Source organism: Pristiophorus japonicus, chromosome 5 (assembly GCF_044704955.1).
Source record: "Pristiophorus japonicus isolate sPriJap1 chromosome 5, sPriJap1.hap1, whole genome shotgun sequence".
In the NCBI taxonomy this organism is placed as follows: domain Eukaryota; kingdom Metazoa; phylum Chordata; class Chondrichthyes; family Pristiophoridae; genus Pristiophorus; species Pristiophorus japonicus.
In genome coordinates, this window is record NC_091981.1 from 294055419 (window position 1) to 294080456 (window position 25038).

The 25038-nt window shown below is 47.6% G+C and overlaps 1 protein-coding gene across 1 annotated transcript in view; it reads right to left on the bottom strand.

Annotated features, from left to right (window-relative positions):
• LOC139264173 (PH domain-containing protein DDB_G0287875-like) overlaps nucleotides 1-25038 on the bottom strand; it is a 174817-nt gene that overhangs the window by 77946 nt on the left and 71833 nt on the right. Inside the window, exon 16 of the mRNA XM_070880257.1 lies at nucleotides 17145-17258. Within this exon, the coding sequence (XP_070736358.1) occupies nucleotides 17145-17258 (114 nt within the window). The remainder of the gene's footprint in view (nucleotides 1-17144; nucleotides 17259-25038) is intronic.

Sequence of the window (25038 nt, forward strand, 5' to 3'; positions counted from 1 at the left end):
TTCAAGAGTACTTAAGGAAGTGGCCCTAGAAATAGTGGATGCATTGGTGGTCATTTTCCAACATTCTATAGACTCTGGATCAGTTCCTATGGATTGGAGGGGAGCTAATGTAACCCCACTTTTTAAAAGAGGGAGAGAAAACAGGGAATTATAGACCGGTTAGCCTGACATTGGTAGTGGGAAAAATGTTGAAATCAATTATTAAAGATGTAATAGCAGCGCATTTGGAAAGCAGTGACAGGATCGGTCCAAGTCAGCATGGATTTATGACAGGGAAATCATGCTTGACAAATCTTCTAGAATTTTTTGAGGGTGTAATTAGTAGAGTGGACAAGGGAGAACCAGTGGATGTGGTGATTCTGGACTTTCAAAATACTTTTGACAAGGTCCCACACAAGAGATTAGTGTGCAAAATTAATGCACATGGTATTAGGGTAATGTATTGACGAGGATAGAGAACTGGTTGGCAGACAGGAAGCAAAGAGTAGGAATAAACGGGTCCTTTTCAGAATGGCAGGCAGTGGGGTACCGCAAGGTTCAGTGCTGGGACCCCAGCTATTTACAATATACATTAATGATTTAGACTAAGGAATTGAATGTAATATCTCCAAGTTTGCAGATGACACTAAGCTGGGTGACAGTGTGAGCTGTGAGTAGGCTGCTAAGAGGCTGCAGGGTGACTTGGATAGGTTAGGTGAGTGGGCAATTGCATGGCAGATGCAGTATAATGTAGATAAATGTGAGGTTATCCACTTGGGTGGCAAAAACAGGAAGGCAGAATATTATCTGAATGATGGCAGATTCGTAAAAGGGGAGGTGCAACGAGACCTGGGTGTCATAGTACATCATTCATTTAAAGCTGGCATGCAGGTGGTGAAGAAGGCAAATGGCATGTTAGCCTTCATAGCGAGAGGATTTGAGTATAGGAGCAGGGAGGTCTTACTGCACTTGTACAGGGCCTTGGTGAGGCCACATCTTGACTATTGTGTATAATTTTGGTCTTCTAATCTGAGGAATGACATTCTTGCTATTGAAGAAATGCAGTGAAGGTTCACCAGAATGATTCCCGGGATGGCAGGATTGACATATAAAGAAAGACTGGATCGACTAGGCTTATATTCACTGGAATTTAGAAGAAGGAGAGGGGATCTCATAGAAACATATAAAATTCTGACGGGATTGGACAGGTTAGATGCAGAAAGAATGTTCCCAATGTTGGGGAAGTCCAGAACCAGTCTAATGATAAGGGGTAAGCCATTTAGGACCAAGATGAGGAGAAACTTCTTCACTCAGAGAATTGTGAACCTGTGGAATTCTCTACCACAGAAAGTTGTTGAGGCCAGTTCGTTAAGATATATTCAAAAGGGAGTTAGATGTGGCCCTTATGGCTAAAGGGATCAAGAGGTATGGAGAAAAAGCAGGAATGGGATACTGACGTTGCATGATCAGCCATGATCATATTGAATGGTGGTGCAGGCTCGAAGGGCCGAATGGCCTACTCCTGCATCTATTTTCTGTTTCTATGTGACAAAACAGCTTGAGCTACAAAAAGGGAGTATGTAAAGGAACTTGTAAGGGATATCAAAATCAACACAAACAATTATATTAGGAAAAAGACAGTGCTTAAGAGCAATGTGGGCTCTTAAAAAACTGATACTGGTTATACTATAAATGAAAATAACAAAATGCCGAACATGTTAAATAATTACTTTACCAGCACAAAATGTCCTCCAATTCTGTACTGTAATTATTCTATAAATCTAATATGTACAGTAGAGGAAAAGGATAGTCTGCTGGATACCCCTAGGAAACTAATTTTGAATAAGTGACAGGGACTCGCCATAATTAACGTAAGCAAATTATTAGTAATGAAGAAAATAGTGACAAATCCCCATCCTAGAGTTTTAAAGGAAGTAGATGAGAACATTGCCGATGCCCTATGATATTCCCCAAATCCCTCAATTGAGGAACCGTTACTTTAGTTTGGAAAATTGCACGTATCCCTTTGCTTTTTAAGAAAGGTGAGAGAGGGAAACCAAGGATTTATAGACCTGTTGTTGGGAAATTACTCGAGTTTATAATTAAGGATAGAGTGACTGAGCAGCTTGAACATTTTCAGCTGATCAGAGAGAGCCAGCATGGTTTGTGTAAGGTAGGTCATGCCTGCTGAAGCTGATTGAATTTATTGAAAAAGTTACTGAAGTAGTGGACAGGGGATTGTCAATGGATGTTACTTTTATGAACTTCCAAAAGGCATTTGATAAAGTCCCGCATATGAGACTATTAGCTAAAGTTGAAGGTCATGGAATTGAGGGAAATTTGTTGTCCTAGTTAATAGATTGGCTGAGCGGCAGAGGAGTCAGAGAGTAGGGATAATGGGCAACTATTCAAATTGGCAGGAAGTCTCGTTATCGACGGTTGAGCCATTGGAAACAGTTTCTCTTTAATTACTCTATCCAAATCCTTCATGATTTCAAACACCTCTATCAAATCTCCTCTTAGCCTTCGCTGCTGTAAGGAGAACAATCCCAGCTTCTCTAGTCTAACCACTCTAATCCCTCATCCCCGGAAACATTCTAGTAAATCTCTTCTGTTCCCTCTCCAAAGCCTTCACATCCTTCGTAAAGTGTGGTGCCCAGAATTGAACACAATACTCCAGAAAGGCTTCCACATTTTAAAAGAGATGGTTGGTTCAAAGCTGTCAGTGTCCTGTTAGGTGGGTTAGGTTAAAATGGCTCCAACATTGTTTTTTTTTTGGTCGACCTTAATCATGCTGTTCTGAAGAAATTTGTCCGATTATTTCATTCCGCTTCTGGCTGGACTTTAAAGGTCTGCAACAATCCTCACAGCTCAGAGGCCAATACATCATCATAGGCAGTCCCTCGGGGTACAAGGTCAAATCACATTTCACTGACCAAAAACAGAAAATGCTGGAAATACTCAGCGGGTCAGGCAGCATCAGTGGAGGGAGAAACAGAGTTAATATTTCAGTAGGATCATCGACCTGAAACATTAACTCTGTTTCTCTCTCCACAGATGCTGCCTGACCTGCTGAGTATTCCCAGCATTTTCTGTTTTTATTTCAGATTCCAGCCTTATTTTGCTTTTGTACAAGAAAAATTTATCCTGGAAAATCTGCATCTGCTGTACTCCTACTTGTGCTGCTCACCATCATCCACCCTGAATGTGACCAGCTTTTTGCCTGAAGCTATTTACACTGTCCATTTTAATGTATTTCCCTGGTAAATTATGCCTAATTCTTTTTTTACTTTCGGTGAAAAAGTTTCACCTGACTTCCCATCCTGCCCTAACTTCCTAATTTTTCTAACTGCGTTTTCTGAAATGTGAACCCTTCAACATAGTGAACAAATTGTCTGAATCAATCATAATTTCTTTACCAATCTGGAAATCTTGAACTAGATTAGCTTACATTTTTCTTGCTTTGAAATAAAACAAGCCTTTTTAACTTTCGTAACCTGCAACACAGACCGTAGATGGGATAGAGTTTTAGGACTCATGGAGGTAGAAATTGGACCTTTTTGCACCTGTTTTATGGGATGTAAGTTGTTCCCAATTTCAGGAACAAACATTCTGCACCTCAAGGACACCTAAAAAACGTTCAACCCGAAATTAGGGTGGGCCATTTTTTCCAGAGTCTGTAGCAGCCAATTAAGAAAGGTGTTGGGCCTCTTGCATATGCTATTGAAGGCTCTAATGCCTGATTTATGCCCTTTTCAGGAAATTAGGTTGTTCTGAGAGCAGGTAGCATTGGGTCTGCTCTGCTCAGCTTTTCCATGCATTGGATGCAGCCTAGCAAGTGGCTGCCACCAAAAAGATCAATTTTTTTTTTGGTCATGTGGAGTCAAGAAGAGCAGGAGAGGATCCACAGCACTCCCGATGGCCACAATCAGCCTCCCCCCACCCCACACACTTAGCTGAGGGTTACTGGTGGCAAAAATGGCCCAAAATTTGTTTTCCAAGATAGGCAATCTACTTGTAGAGGCCGAGGTGTCAGCAGCTTGCCAAAAAGGCCTCCCACTAGAATAGTTGGCCAACAGCTTAAGGAAGTGGGGTGGCCACTGCTCTCAAGCATATTCTAGGGACACAATTTTTAATTTGTTCTCAGGATGTGGATGACATTGGCAAAACTGTGCTATTGTCCATCGTTAATTGTGTACATCTGGATAACTTGCAGAGTTACTTCATTGGACATTGAGTGAATCATGTAATGTGGTACTGGAGCCAGTCACATTTGGGCCAGACTAGGTAGGGGCTGGCAGGTTTCCTTCCCTGGAATGCATTAGTGAAGCAGTTAGGTTTTTCTTAACGACAATCTGGCAGCTTTAAAAGGTAATTTTTTGCTGCTTCTAGCTCACAATTTACCAGATGTATTGAATTCAATTCATCACTTGCCATGCTGGGATTTGACCTACCTGACCTCCGGTTGCTAGTCCAATATCGTAACCACAACACTTCATGGGAGCCAGTAAGTGCTCTCACTTCAGGAGAGATGGTGTGTAGCATAGGGACACAGGAGAAAAGCTTCAGTGGAGATGCAACTTCACACAGAGGGGCCAATAATGTGACCCGAGCACCTGACTACCATCACTGTCCAACAAAGGGTTAGACCGATTCCTCCCCAATACCCGCACCTATACGCACCCACCTCCTGGTGTGAGTTATCATCAAGCTCTGGGTAAATCTCTCATGAGTCACACTGAGAATGTTGGGGCAGTATTTTGGGCACAAGCAGCAAATGAAAAGACTGCAGGATTGTGCACGCGGCACTTTTCCAGTGGGAGGAGGGACACTGTGCAGAGGGCAAAGGGTAGGGTAGGGAATTGTTGCCATTGGGCAGAGTGCAGCAAAAGGACTGGGGTGCCCAATTTTACTTCTTTCATATTTTTAAAATACAGCTTCTCCTGTAGCTTTTTGCAGGCTACTCGGGCTCTCCAGCAGCAGTGTAGGATGGTATTTAAAGAGATCCCGGGTTGGATGGAGTGATTTAATGAGCTTATTGCACAACATGGATGCTGCCACCCACCTCCTTTTGCACTTGGCATCTGCATTCAGGCACATTGAGGGATTCAGGTGTCTGCGCCCAATTTTCCAGCTGGATTCACCTTGGGGCCAAAATTCGTTAACGCCTCATTTGGGGCGGTAATTTTTTACTCTGAGAAATTTTAGTGCCCGGCGAGATGGGTTGCCAAATTGTGGCAAATTGGGCGTTTTTGCCCCAGAAGTAAGGAAGGTGGGGGCGGCTGTAAATGAGGCACCAATGCCCTCAGCTGGGTGCTGCAGGGGTCCTATTCACAGCCACTTACCCAATTTCAGCTGAATTCCATTCATGAATCAGCTGTCAATCCTTAACTCCAGCTCCATCTGGCTCTTAAAGGGATTGATGCTGGTTTTCAGCCTTGCTGAAGTCATTCACTCATCTCTGGACTTCAGGAAAGAACTGAAATGGCTGTTGGACATCGCTCTTCAAGGAAGAGGGCCACAAGATTCAGCAATGTGGCTTTGGAGACATTGGTGGGGCCACTAGATATCAGGAGGGACTCCCTGTTCCCTCCTTGGGAAGGGAACCATCACCACAGGTTTTCCGTGCCACGTGGCCCGGGAGGTGTAGGCCAGCACTGAGGTGCACAGACGCCTGCTGCTTGAAATTCATCGGCCTATGTCGAGTGGCAAAAGTGAGTACAAGCTTCCACACCTCCTCCATACCAGCCTCTCAACCTCTGTCTGTGCACACTGTGCAAACCAGCACTCACCCACCTCCTCCATACCAGCCTCTCAACCTCTATCTGTGCACACTGTGCAAACCACCACTCCCCCACCACTCAACCACCAAGCATCTGCAGATACTCACATCCTCGTCTCACGCCTTGCCTACATTCACAGCTATTCAACCATGGCAGGCATATTTTCGCATATGTTGCTGGACTCTTTATCTTTCCTTTACAAGCCAAGGTGGCACATAATAGATGGGAGCAGCAGAGGACTGGAGTAGGGGAACTAACCTGCGACCCCTCTCTGACCTTGAGGAGCAAGTGCTGTGGCTTATTGGCCTGCAGGTTTTGGGCACCGAGGCCAGCGGCGGCGTTGACCCCGCTGGGGGCAGCAACAGTATCTTTATCCCCTCTCCTTCTCTCATACCACTCCCCCGCCCCCCCACACACCAGCATGCTTTATCACTTTCCAGCTCCTGATACTGTCTGCATTCCTTTCTCCATTACTGCCCCACTGCCTTCGCCTTAAGGCAAAGCTGTCCATCCTGCACCTGAGTTCCCCAACACATTGTGGAGGGAGATGATGAGGAGGAGGAGGAGCTGAGCACAGCGTCATTGTATCCCTCACCTACAGGCACCTGCTCAGAGACTGGTATGATGCATTCATTAGCAATGAGCTTAGTAGAGGGGTCTGCACTGGGCCAAGAGGGCTGCAGCAAGGCCAAGGAGAAAGGGAACCTTGGGAGCCATCTCCCCGGAAGGCGAGTCTACACACGAGTTCAGCTCAACAGGCCTCAGATGAGGACATCAATGGGGAGACATTCACACAAAGGATGATGGCCATGTACTCTGACATCATAGATGCAATGGCAAGGGTGCCTAAGAGCCTGTTAGGAGTGGTATGGAGCATGGAAGAGTCCGCCTCTAGCATTGTAGAGCACTCTGCGTGAATCATGGAACCCATCATTGGCAGTCGGCAGACGATGGCGGACTCCCAGAGAGACCGTGTGGATCCAGACGTCATGACACGTGTCATGGGCGACATGGCAGCTTCCATTGCAGCACTGGTGGAAGCAATCAATGTCTTAATGCTGTAATGCAGACAATGATTGGTGGCATTGAAGCTCAGACTGTTCTCATGCAGTCTCAGCTGGATGCCATGCAATGTGTTGGTGCTGTCATGCAGTCGGTGAGTGCTGACATCGAGTCTCAGACTGCTCTCACGCAGTCTCAGCTGGATGCCATGCAATGTGTTGGTGCTGTCATGCAGTCAGTGAGTGCTGACATCGAGTCTCAGACTGCTCTCACGCAGTCTCAGCTGGATGGCACGTGTGCTGTGACTGCTGCCACTACTGCTAGGACCGCCACAATCTACCGGGGATCTCACGGTGTCACAGCAGCCAACCAAACTGTGCTCTAGTGGATTGGTGGGGATGCTGAGCTGCTGCCCCGGAGCAGTGACACTGGGTCAGTGGAGCAGGAACCTGTTGTCCTCTCTCAGGATGACAGCATTCCTGAGCCCACCACTGCCACTCCACCATTGCATTTGTCACTCCAGCCTCGCGCTCCAAACTCTAAATTCCAAACTATGGCAAATCAAACAAAGCCCGACTTCATGGGACAGTTAGAGGAGCAGTTTGGAGCGCGGGGTGGGAGCTGTGGGCAAATCAAAAAAAGCTAGCCACCACAGCAGCAGAATCAACAACGCAGAGGTTGGAAGCAGCGTGGAGCGGAGGTTGTAATCGGGGAAGAGCGGAGGTTGTAATCGGGGAAGAGCGGAGGTTGTAATCGGGGAAGAGCGGAGGTTGTAATCGAGGAAGAGCGGAGGTTGTAATCGGGGAAGAACGGAGGTCGGAATCGAGGAGGAGCAGAGGTCCGAAGAGTAAGTGGTGAGGAGCGGAGGTCGGAAGCGGCGAGGAGAGGAGGTCGTAATCGGGAAAGAGCGGAGGTCGGAAGCGACGAGGAGAGGAGGTCGGGAGCAGTGAGGAGCGGAGGTCGGAAGCGACGAGGAGCGGAGGTCGGGAGCGCTGAGGAGAGGAGGTCGGGAGCGCTGAGGAGAGGAGGTCGGGAGCGCTGAGGAGAGGAGGTCAGAAGCGGTGAGGAGAGGAGGTCGGGAGCGGTGAGGAGAGGAGGTCAGCAGCGGTGAGGAGAGGAGGTCGGGAGCGGTGAGGAGCGGAGGTCGGGAGCGGTGAGGAGAGGAGGTCGGGAGCGCTGAGGAGAGGAGGTCGGGAGCGCTGAGGAGAGGAGGTCAGGAGCGGTGAGGAGCGGAGGTCGGGAGCGGTGAGGAGAGGAGGTCGGGAGCGGTGAGGAGAGGAGGTCAGAAGCGGTGAGGAGCGGAGGTCGGGAGCGGTGAGGAGAGGAGGTCGGGAGCGGTGAGGAGCGGAGGTCGGGAGCGGTGAGGAGAGGAGGTCGGGAGCGCTGAGGAGAGGAGGTCGGGAGCGCTGAGGAGAGGAGGTCAGAAACGGTGAGGAGCGGAGGTTGGGAGCAGTGAGGAGAGGAGGTCGGGAGCGGTGAGGAGCGGAGGTCAGAAGCGGTGAGGAGCGGAGGTCAGAAGCGGTGAGGAGCGGAGGTCGGGAGCGGTGAGGAGCGGAGGTCGGGAGCGGTGAGGAGCGGAGGTCGGGAGCGGTGAGGAGCGGAGGTTGGGAGCGCTGAGGAGAGGAGGTCGGGAGCGGTGAGGAGCGGAGGTCGGGAGCGGTGAGGAGCGGAGGTCGGGAGCGGTGAGGAGCGGAGGTCAGAAGAGGTGAGGAGAGGAGGTCGGGAGCGGTGAGGAGAGGAGGTCGGGAGCGGTGTGGAGCGGAGGTCGGGAGCGGTGAGGAGAGGAGGTCAGAATCGGTGAGGAGAGGAGGTCGGGAGCGGTGAGGAGAGGAGGTCGGGAGCGGTGAGGAGAGGAGGTCAGAAGCGGTGAGGAGAGGAGGTCGGGAGCGGTGAGGAGAGGAGGTCGGGAGCGGTGAGGAGCGGAGGTCGGGAGCAGTGAGGAGAGGAGGTCGGGAGCAGTGAGGAGAGGAGGTCGGGAGCAGTGAGGAGTGGAGGTCAGAAGCGGTGAGGAGAGGAGGTCGGGAGCGCTGAGGAGAGGAGGTCGGAAGCGGTGAGGAGAGGAGGTCGGGAGCGGTGAGGAGAGGAGGTCGGGAGCAGTGAGTAGAGGAGGTCGGGAGCAGTGAGGAGAGGAGGTCGGGAGCGGTGAGGAGAGGAGGTCAGAAGCGGTGAGGAGAGGAGGTCGGGAGCGGTGAGTAGAGGAGGTCGGGAGCAGTGAGGAGAGGAGGTCGGAAGCGGAGAGGAGAGGAGGTCGGGAGCGGTGAGGAGAGGAGGTCGGGAGCGGTGAGGAGAGGAGGTCAGCAGCGGTGAGGAGAGGAGGTCGGGAGCGGTGAGGAGCGGAGGTCGGGAGCAGTGAGGAGAGGAGGTCGGGAGCGGTGAGGAGCGGAGGTCGGGAGCGGTGAGGAGAGGAGGTCGGGAGCGGTGAGGAGAGGAGGTCGGGAGCAGTGAGGAGCGGAGGTCGGGAGCGGTGAGGAGAGGAGGTCGGGAGCGGTGAGGAGCGGAGGTCGGGAGCGGTGAGGAGAGGAGGTCGGGAGCGGTGAGGAGAGGAGGTCGGGAGCGGTGAGGAGAGGAGGTCGGGAGCAGTGAGGAGCGGAGGTCGGGAGCAGTGAGGAGAGGAGGTCGGGAGCAGTGAGGAGCGGAGGTCGGGAGCGGTGAGGAGAGGAGGTCGGGAGCGGTGAGGAGCGGAGGTCGGGAGCGGTGAGGAGAGGAGGTCGGGAGCAGTGAGGAGAGGAGGTCGGGAGCGGTGAGGAGAGGAGGTCGGGAGCAGTGAGGAGAGGAGGTCGGGAGCGGTGAGGAGAGGAGGTCGGGAGCGGTGAGGAGAGGAGGTCGGGAGCGGTGAGGAGAGGAGGTCGGGAGCGGTGAGGAGAGGAGGTCGGAAGCGGAGAGGAGAGGAGGTCGGGAGCGGTGAGGAGAGGAGGTCGGGAGCGGTGAGGAGAGGAAGTCGGGATCGGTGAGGTAGAGAGGAGGTCGGGAGCGGTGAGGAGAGGAGGTCGGGAGCGGTGAGGAGAGGAGGTCGGAAGCGGAGAGGAGAGAATGAATGACGCACGGAGGAGCGGAGAATTCGGAGTCCAAAGGTAGAGCTGCATGATCAAGACCAAGGGAAGGCATAGCACGGGCCAATAGTGAGGCTGTGAGGTCATGAGGCACACATTGCGTTCTATCAATTCCACATAGAGAGAGGTCCTGTGGGAAGGAGGACAGTAGGAGTATGTTTGAGTTTGTGTGTATGTATTGGCACACACTGGTCTCCGGCCGTCTTGGATCCCCTTGTCACTGAACCAAGACCTTGGTGCGTCAAGCCCATGTGGTGGCTGGTGTGCAATGGCCAACCCACATTAAAATAATTCACGCACAGATATCTTCCTCCATTTAAAATGAGTTCATCAGTCACCTGAGTACTCATCTATAGTGTGGAAGCAAGTCATCCTCGACCCCGAGGGACGGCCTATGACGATGATGATGATGGATGCAAAACAGGGAGATGATGGAGATGTCTCCTGTTGCTCCCTGGAATGATCCATTGGCAAAGAATTGAACGCGATGGTGACCTTGACTGCCATTGAGAGAGCCGTCCTCAGCCTGGTCTGAGGCTCGAGGTCTGGTTGGAGGAGGTGGCAGAGCTCTGTGACCACGTCCTTGCTGAAGCGCAGCCTTCACACAAACTGTTCCTTAGTGAAATTTATGTCAGAGAACTGCTGCCAAAATGCCCTGAGACAGTAAGGTTTCAAATTTTCAGCCCTGTGGCACCTTCTCCCTCTGGCCACATTTTGCTGCCTTTCTCTCTGTGCTGATTCCTGTGCTGATCCCTGTGCTAATCCCTATCTTGCACATGTCTTTCTCCTTGCCTTTCTCTATGCCTTTCTCTCTGCAATTGTCTCCACCTTTGTCTTCGCCAAAGCATCCTCCGCCTAAGCAGCAAGCCTGAAGACTGGGAGAAAGTTAGAATTCAGCAGAGGAGGACAAAGGGTTTAATTAGGAGGAGGAAAATTGAGTACGAGGGGAAGCTTGCAGGGAACATAAAAACTGACTGCAAAAGCTTCTATAGATATGTGAAGAGAAAAAGAGTAGTGAAAAATGTAGGTCCCTTGCAGTCAGACTCAGGTGAATTTATAATGGGGAACAAAGAAATGGCAGACCAATTGAACAAATACTTTGCTTCTGTCTTCATGAAGGAAGTCACAAATAACCTTCCGGATGTACTGGGGGACCGAGGGTCTAGTGAGAAGGAGGAACTGAAGGATATCCTTATTAGGTGGGAAATTGTGCTGGGGAAATTGATGGGATTGAAGGCCGATAAATCCCCGGGGCCTGATTGTCTGCATCCAAGAGTACTTAAGGAAGTGGCCCTAGAAATAGTGGATGCATTGGTGATCATTTTCCAACAGTCTATTGACTCTGGATCAGTTCCTATGGACTGGAGGGTAGCTAATGTAACACCACTTTTTAAAAAAGGAGGGAGAGAGAAAACGGGTAATTATAGACCGGTTAGCCTGAAATCAGCAGTGGAGAAAATGTTGGAATCAATTATTAAGGATGAAATAGCAGCGCATTTGGAAAGCAGTGACAGGATCGGTCCATGGATTTATGAAAGGAAAATCATGCTTGATAAATCTTCTGGAATTTTTTGAGGATGTAACTAGTAGAGTGGACAAGGGAGAACCAGTGGATGTGGTGTATTTGGACTTTCAAAAGGCCTTTGACAGATCCCACATAAGAGATTGGTGTGCAAAATCAAAGCGCATGGTATTGGGGATAATGTCCTGGCGTGGCTAGAGAATTTTGGCAGACAGGAAGCAGAGAGTCGGGATAAACGGGTCCTTTTCAGGCAGTGACTGGTGGAGTGCCGCAGGGCTCAGTGCTGGGACCCCAGCTCTTTGCAATATACATTAATGATTTGGATGAAGGAATTGAGTGTAATATCTCCAAGTTTGCAGATGACACTAAACTGGGTAGCGGTGTGAGCTGTGAGGAGGCTGCAGGGTGATTTGGACAGGTTAGGTGAGTGGGAAAATGCATGGCAGATGCAGTATAATATGGATAAATGTGAGATTATCCACTTTGGTGGCAAAAACACGAAGACAGAATATTATCTGAATGGCAGCGGATTAGGAAAATGGAGGTGCAAAGAGACCTGGGTGTCATGGTTCATCACTCATTGAAAGTTGGCATACAGGTACAGCAAGCGATGAAGAAGGCAAATGGCATGCTGGCCTTCATAGCGAGGGGATTTGAGTATAGGAGCAGGGACGTCTTACTGCAGTTGTACAGCGCCTTGGTGAGGCCTCACCTGGAATATTGTGTTCAGTTTTTGTCTCCTAATCTGAGAAAGGACGTTCTTGCTATTGAGGGAGTGCAGTGAAGGTTCACCAGACTGATTCCCGGGATGGCAGATCTGACATATGAGGAGAGACTGGATCAACTGGGCCTATAAAAGGCTCAGCAGTCCGGGGAGAGTCGAGAGAGGCGGGAGTCGAGAGAGGCAGCGGCCTATAAAAGGCTCAGCAGTCCGGGGAGCGTCGAGAGAGGCGGGAGTTGAGGGAGGCAGCGGCCTATAAAAGGCTCAGCAGTCCGGGGAGCGTCGAGAGAGGCGGGAGTCGAGAGAGGCAGCGGCCTATAAAAGGCTCAGCAGTCCGGGGAGCGTCGAGAGAGGCGGGAGTCGAGAGAGGCAGCGGCCTATAAAAGGCTCAGCAGTCCGGGTAGAGTCGAGAGAGGCGGGAGTCGAGAGAGGCGTACTTGTGCAGCTCCAGCTGAGAGAAGTCAAAAAAGAAGTAGAAAGAAATCAAAAGGTGACGTCACAGCCAACGTGGTAAGTGATTGGCTGCTGATTGGTGAGTAGTTTTTCTTTTTTTCTTTTTCTTTATTAGTCAGTAACTTTTAACATTGTTGTCGGCAATTTAAGTGTATCTAAGGGTTAAGTCATGGCAGGACAGCTCGGTCACGTGATATGCTCCCCCTGTACCATGTGGGAACACGGGGACAACACCAGTGTCCCTGACGACTACATGTGCGGGAAGTGTATCCACCTCCGGCTCCTGACGGTCCGCGTTGCGGAGTTGGAGCTGAGGGTGGATTCACTCTGGAGCATCCACGATGCTGAGAATGACGTGAGTATCACGTGTAGCGAGTTGGTCTTACCGCAGGAGAAGGGTCCACAGCCAGCGAGGGAATGGAAGACCAGCAGGAAGGTAGTGCAGGGGTCCCCTGTGGTCATCCCACTGCAAAACAGATACACTGCTTTGAGTGCTGTTGAGGGGGATGACTCATCAGGAGAGGGCAGCAGCAGCCAAGTTCATGGCACCGTGGCTGGCTCTGTTGCACAGGAGGGCAGGAAAAAGAGTGGGCGAGCGATAGTGATAGGGGATTCAATTGTAAGGGAAATAGATAGGCGTTTCTGCGGCCGCAACCGAGACTCCAGGATAGTATGTTGCCTCCCTGGTGCAAGGGTCAAGGATGTCTCGGAGCGGGTGCAGGACATTCTAAAAAGGGAGGGAGAACAGCCAGTTGTCGTGGTGCACGTTGGTACCAATGACATAGGTAAAAAAAGGGATGAGTTCCTACGAAATGAATTTAAGGAGCTAGGAGCTAAATTAAAAAGTAGGACCTCAAAAGTAGTAATCTCGGGATTGCTACCAGTGCCACGTGCTAGTCAGAGTAGGAATCGCAGGATAGCTCAGATGAATACGTGGCTTGAGCATTGGTGCAGCAGGGAGGGATTCAAATTCCTGGGGCATTGGAACCGGTTCTGGGGGAGGTGGGACCAGTACAATCCGGACGGTCTGCACCTGGGCAGAATCGGAACCAATGTCCTTGGGGGAGTGTTTGCTAGTGCTGTTGGGGAGGAGTTAAACTAATATGGCAGGGGGATGGGAACCAATGCAGGGAGATAGAGGGAAACAAAAAGGAGGCAAAAACAAAAGACAGAAAGGAGATGAGGAAAAGTGGAGGGCAGAGAAACCCAAGGCAAAGAACAAAAAGGGCCATTGTACAGCAAAATTCTAAAAGGACAGAGGGTGTTAAAAAAACAAGCCTAAAGGCTTTGTGTCTTAATGCAAGGAGTATCCGCAATAAGGGGGATGAATTAACTGTGCAAATAGATGTTAACAAATATGATGTGATTGGGATTACGGAGACATGGCTCCAGGATGATCAGGGCTGGGAACTCAACATCCAGGGGTATTCAACATTCAGGAAGGATAGAATAAAAGGAAAAGGAGGTGGGGTAGCATTGCTGGTTAAGGAGGAGATTAAGGCAATAGTTAGGAAGGACATTAGCTTGGATGATGTGGAATCTATATGGGTAGAGCTGCAGAACACCAAAGGGCAAAAAACGTTAGTGGGAGTTGTGTACAGACCTCCAAACAGTAGTAGTGATGTTGGGGAGGGCATCAAACAGGAAATTAGGGGTGCGTGCAATAAAGGTGCAGCAGTTATAATGAGTGACTTTAATATGCACATAGATTGGGCTAACCAAACTGGAAGCAATACGGTGGAGGAGGATTTCCTGGAGTGCATAAGGAATGGTTTTTTAGACCAATATGTCGAGGAAACAACTAGGGGGGAGGCCATCTTAGACTGGGTGTTATGTAATGAGAGAGGATTAATTAGCAATCTCGTTGTGCGAGGCCACTTGGGGAAGAGTGACCATAATATGGTGGAATTCTGCATTGGGATGGAGAATGAAACAGTTAATTCAGAGACCATGGTCCAGAACTTAAAGAAGGCTAACTTTGAAGGTATGAGGCGTGAATTGGCTGGGATGGATTGGCGAATGATACTTAAGGGGTTGACTGTGGATGGGCAATGGCAGACATTTAGAGACCGCATGGATGAACTACAACAATTGTACATTCTGAATGGTGACAGATTAGGAAAAGGGGAGGTGCAAAGAGACCTGGGTGTCATGGTACATCAGTCATTGAAGGTTGGCATGCAGGTGCAGCAGGCGGTTAAGAAAGCAAATGGCATGTTGGCCTTCATAGCGAGGGGATTTGAGTACAGGGGCAGGGAGGTGTTGCTACAGTTGTACAGGGCATTGGTGAGGCCACACCTGGAGTATTGTGTACAGTTTTGGTCTCCTAACCTGAGGAAGGACATTCTTGCTATTGAGGGAGTGCAGCGAAGGTTCACCAGACTGATTCCCGGGATGGCGGGACTGAACTATCAAGAAAGACTGGATCAACTGGGCTTGTATTCACTGGAGTTCAGAAGAATTAGAGGGGACCTCATGGAAACATTTAAAATTCTGACGGGGTTAGACAGGTTAGATGCAGGAAGAATGTTCCCAATGTTGGGGAAGTCCAGAACCAGAGGTCACAGTCTAAGGATAAGGGGTAAGCCATTTAGGACCGAGATGCGGAGGAACTTCTTCACCCAGAGAGTGGTGAACCTGTGGAATTCTCTACCACAGAAAGTTGTTGAGGCCAATTCACTAAATATATTCAAAAAGGAATTAGATGAGGTCCTTACTACTAGGGGGATCAAGGGGTATGGCAAGAAAGCAGGAATGGGGTACTGAAGTTGAATGTTCAGCCATGAACTCATTGAATGGCGGTGCAGGCTAGAAGGGCCGAATGGCCTACTCCTGCACCTATTTTCTATGTTTCTATGTTTCTATGTTTATACATTGGAGTTTAGAATGATGAGAGGGGATCTCATAGAAACATATAAAATTCTGACGGGTTTGGACAGGTTAGATGCAGGAAGAATGTTCCCGATGTTGGGGAAGTCCAGAACCAGGGGACATAATCTTAGGATAAGAGGTAGGCTATTTAGGACTGAGATGAAGAGAATCTTCTTCACTCAGAGAGTTGTTTACCTGTGGAATTCCCTGCCGCAGAGAGTTGCTGATGCCAGTTCATTGGATATATTCAAGAGGGAGTTAGATATGGCCCTTAGGGCTAAAGGGATCAAGGGTTATGGAGAGAAGGCAGGAAATGGGTACTGAGGTGAATGATCAGCCATGATCTTGTTGAATGGCGGTGCAGGCTCGAAGGGCCGAATAGCCTACTCCTGCACCTATTTTCTATGTATCTATGTTTCTATGTCGGAGCAGGGGGCCGAGTGCCAACACAGGACCCATGAAGCAAGTCATTGGTACATCAGTCATTGAAAGTTGGCATGCAGGTACAGCAGGAAGTGAAGAAGGCAAATTGCATGTTGGCCTTCATAGCTAGAGGATTTGAGTATCGGAGCAGGGAGGTCTTACTGCAGTTGTACAGGGCCTTAGTGAGGCCACACCTTGAATATTGTGTTCAGTTTTGGTCTCCTAATCTGAGGAACGACATTTTTGCTGTTGAGGTAATGCAACAAAGGTTCACCAGACTGATTTCCAGGATGGCAGGACTGACATATGAAGAAAGACTGGATCGACTAAGCTTATATTCATTGAAATTTAGAAGAATTAGAGGGGATCGCATGGAAACATATAAAATTCTGACGGGTTTGGACAGGTTAGATGCAGGAAGAATGTTCCCGATGTTGGGGAAGTCCAGAACTAGGGGTCACAGTCTAAGGATAAGGGGTAAGCCATTTAGGACCGAGGTGAGGAGAAATTTCTTCACTCAGAGAATTGTGAACCTGTGGAATTCTCTACCACAGAAAGTTGTTGAGGCCAGTTCGTTGGATATATTCAAAAGGGAGTTAGACGTGGCCCTTACGGCTAAAGGGATCAAGGGGTATGGAGAGAAAGCAGGAGTGGGGTACTGAAGTTGCATGATCAGCCATGATCATATTGAATGGCGGTGCAGGCTCGAAGGGCCGAATGGCCCACTCCTGCACCTATTTTTATGTTTCTATGTTAAGAGAAATGTTGTAATTTCAAATCTGCCTTTAGTGATACAGGGGATAGTTAGGAGGCAGAACAATCCTTGAAATAAATATCGCTGCCATCGGTTTACCAGCAACTCTGCCTATTTGTTGGAAAGCAGAAAAAAGAAATGTCCGACAGAAATTATGTTTCAAGATGACACCTTTAAATAGCACTGCTCCAGTTGATTCCCGACTGCAACTCGGCAGCTGAAGCTGTTGTCACTGCCAGGCGGTAAGTGAGGGTGTGCAGCCGAATTTCACTTCTGGGGCGGTGATGGGGCATTGCACATGGTGATGATGTCATCATAGCAATGCGCAGCCAAGAGGGGGCTCTCCCGGCAGGAGCAAGGCACCCTCCGCAAAATCCCCGCCCAATTCCGGGGGTCGATTTTAGTGCCACGCCCGGGGGAAAACCATTTTGTGCCCTGATAGCGCCTCCCGGAAGCGCTAACGGCAATCGCAATAGAAACGGAAATTTCGGCCCCCTTGTGTCCACCATCATATTACTGGTCACATGGAGTCTGGCGTGCCTTTTTCCCTGCAAACCTCAATTTGTTTTATGTCTCTCAAACTTACTTTTTACTACCTCTGGTTGTTTAGGTGGATATCTCTCTCGAAGAGTAGGCTTATTTTTTACGAAATAGCATGCCATCTCTTTGTCAGTTAAATTTTTGACAACTAGTGGTTCTTCTGCAAAAGGAAACAACAGTTATTGAACAGTTAAAGATCTACAATACAAACAAATAAATGACCCCAGGCAGGGCTAGAACTTCACATTTTTAGGAGCAAGTTAGGTTGCTTACTCATTATATTTGCTGGTCAAACAAAGACTTTGACAGTCAAAATATTCAATACATAAGCATGCAGTCCTTTGGCACTTCCCCTGGCTGTTATTTCAAAGCTATTTACTATCTCTACATGGTGAATTATAGTCACATTTATGCTTGCATTTCTATTCTTTCCATTTGCATTATTTTCTATATCTATTGTAATGGTGTATGTATGTAGACTCGGGGAGAAATTTGCAGTTTGCGATTCCCGCCTCGGTTACCGCCCCCAAACGTGGTGCTATTGGGCCCCGGACACTAAATGGAAAGTGGTTAAATTTGCTGATAATGCCAACCCGTGAGGGGCAATGGAGTTGGAGGAAGCAACACAACAATTTGGACATTTGGACAGATAAATGGCAGGTGAAATTTAATGCAGGCAAGTACAAAGCACTGCACATAATGTGGAAAAATAAGACACATACATACTTCATGAATGGTGTTGAAATAGCTAATAATGAGAAAAGAGATCTAAGAATCTTAGTAGATTTGACACACAATATGTTCAAGTCAGTAGAATGTTAAACCACAGAGCCAGAAGAGTAGGATACAAGTCAGGTGATCAAACTGCACATGTATTTGGCCGGACCGCACCTGGAGTACTGTGTCCAGTTCTGTTCACCGAGGGAGATATTCAAGTGCTGGAGGCAGTACAGAGAAAAGGCTGATGTCGAGGATCTGAGATATGAGAAAAGACTGGAAAAATCTTCTTTTTGTCCTGGAAAGAAAGTGCTAATGAGGTAATCTATAGAGGGATCTAAAATGTAGTCTGGAAAACGTAAATTCGCAATATTGCTTTAACTCAAATTGTAGGAGTGTAACAAGAAGACAAAGATTCAAACCAGTGAAGGATAAATTTAGTTATGATATCAGGAAATTAATATTTCTTTACACACAATATGATCAATGTTTGAGCTTCAAGATGGAGAGGTGGAGATTAAAAATCTTGGATTAATTTAAGAAACAATTAGATGATGCATTCGGGAGACTATAGACTGCTTCTGGATGGATGAACTAATATGGACTGAATAGTCTTTCTCATTCGTAATTTATCTTGTGGTTTTGTGTGTTTATCAGTGTGGCCCTGAAATCATATCATGGGATATTAAAGCTGAAAGCATTGCTTTAAAGTTGAGCTATGTTATTTTAGCACAGATATTAGCCCATTTATTTTGCAATGTATTATTAATGTTTACAATCCACTTACAGAGTGGTGATGAGAAATGTTACACTTCTCCTCCCGTCTGGTCCTAGCTGTAGTGTGGTGCTGGAGGATTGCTAACGTTGTACCGTTGATTAAAAGGGGAGAAAGAGATAGACTGAGTAATTACAGGCCAATCAGCCTAACCTCGCTGGTGGGAAAATTATTAGAAAAAATTCTGTTGGACAGGATAAATCTTCATTCTAAATAGACTAATCAAGGAAAGTCAGCATGAAATTGTAAAGGGAAAGTTGTGACTTTGTAATTTTTGAGGAGGTAACAAGGAGGGTCGATGAGGGCAGTGCATTTGATGTAAAAAATGAATTTTAGCAATGTTTTTGATAAAATCCACATGTAAGACTGGTCATGAAAGTAAAAGCCCATGGTATCCAAGGCAATGTGGCAAGTTGGATCCAAAATTGGCTCAGAAGAAGAAAAAGATAATGGTTGATGAATGTTATTGTGACTGGAAGGCTATTTCCAGTAGGGTTCCGCAGGCCTCAGTACTAGGTCCCTTGATTTTTGTGGTATATATCAATGATTAGACTTGAATTTAGGGTGTATGATTAAGAATTTTGCAGATGATACAAAAATTGGCTGTGTGGTTGATAATGAAGACAAAAACTATAGATTGCAGGAAAATATCGCTGAACTGGTCAGGTGGGCAGAACGGTGGCAAATGGAATTCAATCCGGAGAAGTGTGAGGTTAATGTATTTGGGGAGGGCTATCATATCATTGTAGGCAGTCCCTCGGAATCAAGGAAGACTTGCTTCCTCTCTAAAAATGAGTTCTCAGGTGACTGAACAGTCCAATACGAGAACCACAGTCCCTGTCACAGGTGGGGCAGACAGTCGTTGAAGGTAAGAGTGTGACAGGTTTGCCACACGCTCGTTCCGCTGCCTGCGCTTGACTGCTACATGCTCTTAGCGATGAGACTCAAGGTGCTCAGCGCCTTCCCGGATGCATTTCCTCCACTTAGGGTGGTCTTTGGCCAGGGTCTCCCAGGTGTCGGTGGGGATGTTGCACTTTATCAGGGAGGCTTTGAAGGTGTCCTTGTAACATTTCCGCTGCCCACCCTTGGCTCGTTTGCCGTGAAGGAGTTCCGAGTAGAGTGGATTGGGTCTGTAATGGATCCGTTGGTAAGGATCACGGCCTGCAGGTTGTTGTGGAGCAGGCAGAGAATGGTGACTGTAGTAGAACAAATTAGTCAGGGGGAAAATTAATTTAGTAAAGTTCAAATCTTAAGCAAGAAAGGTTGAAAGAAAAGATATACATGTGTTCATGATGGAATAGCTGAGCTCTGCAGTTCAGTAACTAATGGTTATAGCCTTCTCTATAATCTCGAAACAGAATGTGTTTTGCTGTTATCAGAGCTAAGAACAAAGAGGTTATAAAACCCAGCTGAATGTGTTTTTAGAAGGAGTTGAAACTGAGGTCAAGATTGGTTTACCAATTGTTTCAAAGCAGTTAGGATAAGAGGACAACAGTTCAAGGAACTTCAGAATGATGTGACCATGTAACTTATCAGATAAATGGCAACAGGGGAGGTAACAAAGTTTGCTGTCAATATAATTGTAGTAACCAATTAATTATAGCAGGTAGGCGAAAAGTTTGTGACGCGACAGGGAAACAACAAATGGAAAGCCTCCGCGGAGAACTTCATGATTTTGTATGTATTTTGACTGTATAAAAACAGTAAACCAGGATTGTTCAGAGAGAACAGCTGGTTTGGGTCACCGAGTTATTGAACTCGTGTAGAAGCTGTTTCTCCCTGGATCGAGTACCTTATAATAAACAATTCTTTTCTCCAAAACAGACTTGTGTTGAGTATCTTTGTAATATTCCATGACAGTGACGAACTTTTGGGGGCATCCGAAACGGAGGATGATGCCCCATCGACCCTTACGGTTGACAGTATCAAAGGCCTTTGTAAGGTCAAAGAAGGCCATGTGTAAGGGTTGGTGCTGTTCCCTGCATTTTTCTTGCAGCTGTCGCGATGTAAAAATCATGTCCGTTGTGCCCTGTGGGGGACGAAATCCGCACTGTGACTCCGGGAGGAGCTCCTCAGCCACAGGGAGAAGACGGTTGAGGAGGACTCTAGCGTCGAATTTCCCAGTGGCTGATAACAGGGAGATTCCTCTGTAGTTGCCGCAGTCAGACTTGTCCCCTTTTTTAAAGATGGTCATGATCACTGCATTTCTGAGATCTCTCGGCATGCTCTCCTCCCTCCAGATGAGGGAGATGAGGTTATGCATTCGTGCCAACAGTGCCTCTCCGCCATACTTCAGTGCCTCAGCGGGGATTCCATCTGCTCCCGTGGCCTTTTTGTTTTTAAGCTGTCTTATGGCTTTTTCTACCTCGTGCAGGGCTGGAGTTTTACTGAGGTGGTGGCAGGTAGCATGCTGCGGGATGGAGTTGAGGACACTCGAGTCAAAGGCAAAGTCTCAATTGAGGAGATCTTCGAAGTGCTCCTTCCAGCGGGCCCCGACTGCCTCGGTGTCCTTGATGAGTGTTTCCCCGTTCTTGGCCAGCAGTGGGGTGGGGCTTTTGGAGTTTGGACCGTAGGTGGCCTTGACTGTGATGAAGAATCCTCGCACATCCTGGCTATCAGCCAGCTGCTGTATCTCCTGTGCTTTTTCCATCCACCACCTGTTCTTTAGGTCCCGAGTTTTTTGTTGGACCTCGGCCTTAAGCCGTGCTGCCTTGCTGCTCCCGAGTTAGGTTGTTGTTTAAGGCTCAGAAATGCCCTGCGCTTGCGATCTATTAGCTCTTGCATCTCCTGGTTATTCACATCAAACCAGTCCTGGTGCTTCCTGGTTGAGTGACCGAGCGTCTCTTCGCAGTCGCTGGTTATGGAGGCCTGGAGGGCAGACCAAGTGCTGTGGGCATTCTGCGTCTCGGGATCATCAAGGCACGCCAGGTTAGCTATGAGGCGCTGACTGTATAGGGCTCTCTTAGCTGGGTCTTTGAGTGCCCCGGCATTGACTTTTTTGCAGCACTGCTTCTGCTGCCCTCGCTGCTTTGGGGCTATGTTGATGTCAATGATGGATCGGATTAGGCGCTGGTCCGTCCAGCAGTCATCAGCTCCTGTCATGGCGCAGGTGATGTGCACATCCTTGCGATCCCTGGCTAGGATGACAAGGCAAGGGAATACATATTAAATGGTAGGACATTGAGAAGTGTAGAGGAACAAAGGGACCTTGGAGTGCTGTCCACAAATCCCTGAAGGTAGCAGGCCAGGTAGATAAGGTGGTTAAGAAGACATACGGAATACTTGCCTTTATTAGCTGAGGCATAGCATACAAGAACAGGGAGGCTATGCTTGAACTGTATGAAATACTAATTAGGCCATAGTTAGAGTACTGCATGCAGTTCTGATCACCATATTACAGGAAAGATGTGATTGCACTAGAGAGGGTACAGAGGAGATTTACAAGAATGTTGCCTGGACTGGAAAATTTTAGCTAAGAGGAAAGACCTTATTGAGGTGTATAAAGTTATGAGGGGCCTATATAGAGTGGATATGAAGGACCTATTTCCCTATATTGTAAGGGGGATGGAGTATAAAAGCAGAGAAGTCCTGCTACAACTGTACAGGATATTGGCGAGGCCACACTTAGAGTACTGCATTCAGTTTTGGTCTCTGTATTTAACGAAGGATATGCTTACATTGGAAGCAGTTCAGAGAAGGTTCACTAGGTTGATTCCGGTGATGAGGGGGTTGACGTATGAAGATAGCTTGAGTAGGTTGGGCCTGTACTGATTGGAGTTCAGAAGAATGAGAGGTGATATTATCGAAACATATAAGATAATGGGGGGCTCGACAAGGTGGATGCAGAGAGGATATTTCCACTCATAAGGGAAACTAGAACTAGGGGGCATAGTCTCAGAATAATGGGCCGGGGAGATGAGGAGGAATTTCTTCTCTGAGGGTTGTAAATCTGTGGAATTCTCTGCCCCAGAGAGCTGTGGAGGCTAGGTCATTGAATATATTTAAGGCGGAGATAGACAGATTTTTGAGTGATAAAGGAATAAACGGTTATGGGGAGCGGGTAGAGAAGTGGAGCTGAGTCCATGATCAGATCAGCCATGATCTTATTGAATGGCGGAGCAGGCTCGAGGGGCCAAATGGCCTACTCCTGCTCCTATTTCTTATGTTCTTATTTAAAGTAATTGGTATTAAGTTTAGAGGGGATTTGAGGGGAAATGTTTCCACCCAGAGGGTGGTGGGTGTCTCAAACGCACGGCCTGAAAGGGTGGTAGAAGCAGAAACCCTCACCGCATTTAAAAAGTACTTGGAAGTGCACTTGAAGTGCCGTAACCTATGGACCAAGAGCTGGAAAGTGGGATTAAGCTGGATAGCTCTTTGTCAGCTGGCACGGACACGATGGGCAAAAGGCCTCCTTTCAGGCTGTAAGGGCTAGACTTTCCACTAGGTGGCTAAGGCCCCAAAAAATAGACCTTATTCCAGCGATTTGTGATGTATCGCCCATGCTGATCGCCAGCATAAGGCCCATCTTTTTTTTTGGCGATTTTCCACTCGGCCTTACCCCAGTGATGTCAAATGGGCAATCTGATTTCTCAGCGATCTCACGATCATCCGAAAAAAGAGGAAGTGAAATGGAAGTCCAAAAAAAAAGCTTCCCTAGCAATGATATTGTGCGCATGTGTGGGATGTTCTTTTTTGGATCGATTTTTTTTGCCGCGTTTGGAGAGTTCATGGGTCATCGCACATGCTCAGAAGGAAAGGGAGGGTTGGTGAGAGCGGGAGAGAGAGAGGAGAGAGGAGTTCATTGGTAGATTGTTATCAGTTATCATTACAGACGTTTCAGCAATGGTCATGTCGAACCAAAATCCAAATGAAAGTAAAAGTGAAAGAAGGGCCAAAGCCTTCAGTGAGGAGGCTAATGAGGCACAAGTCCATGTTGTATCAACAAGGTGGGAGGACTTGACACGGGGTGGCCTTGGGAAACTTCCGCCCCGTGCTTACAGGCGGATCTGGCAGGAGATTGCTGATGTGGTGACATCGGCATCCCATGAGGTGCGGACATCTGACCAGTGCCGCAAGAGGTGGAACAGCCTCCTAGCAGCTGCCAGAGTAAGTCTGATTCTACTATATGTTTAAAACATATATAACACTCCTGTTTATAAATTATTATGTATTATTTATTTGATGTTTATTAATTGCAAACAAATTCTTCAATTTTAATTATTTATAATGTGAAGTTAAAAAACTACTTTAAATGAAAAAAATGACATTACCAATTACATTTATTCACCCTAATACTAAGTTGCATGTTATAGTATTAAAAATTATTCATATGCAGCCACCATAGTAAGTTGCATTGTAATATTTAAAAATATTAATATTTTTTTTAAATTGTAATATTTAAAAATATTCATTTAAAAGATATTTAAAAGTCAGATTTAAAATCATACGTACATATGTATTGTATACTTACTGTGTATAATTAGAATAATATTAAAAATTATTCATATGCAATACGAGCTTACGTAATAATGGAACATTTAAATCAGTCTTCAAAGTTTATTGTCAGGAAAAGTAGCTTATGCCATGCAATGTTAAATTATCATTTACAGAAAAAGATAAGTTTAAACTGCGCGGAGCAAAGGAGGATGGGTGGCGGCCCCGTGGCAATGCACATTCTCAATCCATACGAGGAGCTTGCGGTGGCCTTGGTGGGTCCTGAAAGCCGTGCGGTCACGACTCGTGATGAGGCCGAGCCCACCCTTGAGCCTGGTGAGTAATGCGGAATGTGCAAATCAAACTTTACTAATAACATACGCGAATATCGTAGTTGCGCATTTGTTATGCAATTATAATTCATTAGTTCAGATGTAGTCTGATCTACGAGTGAGGTCATGTTAACGCGGATGAACCCTTGTGCATTTGTGGTTTTGCAAAGTATTGCAAAGTTTTGCATTACATTGAAATTGATATTGAAATATTGAAATATATTCATATGTATTGTTATGAGTTGTTTAGAAATTTCATTCATCTTTCTAAGGTGAAGTGTCCGTTAAGCACTGCCACTCGCAGAGCCTGGTTCTAACAGCTCACAGGAGGGTGAGACAGCGGAAGACGAGCAGGAGGAGGAGCAGGGAGGAGGAGGAGGATTTATTTTGTGGGGGGGGAGCAACCTGCGGCCATCTCGGTTGAGATGGAAGAAGCACCGGGACCAAGCGGTGTGCAGGTGGCGATGCCAAGGCGTGTCATATTGCAAACGCTGACCCCACGGAGGTCCGGCGAGCAATCACCTAGCTTGGCGGGCCAGACAGAGAGCTTGATTTTCCTGTGCAGGGAGACGACCTTATCCAAGGGTTCGCGGGATTCTCTGCGAACTGGAGCCAGTTTCCAGCATCCTGGAGCGAGTTCTGCACGAACTTCTCGAACTGGTCTTCTGAGCAGTCACAGACTG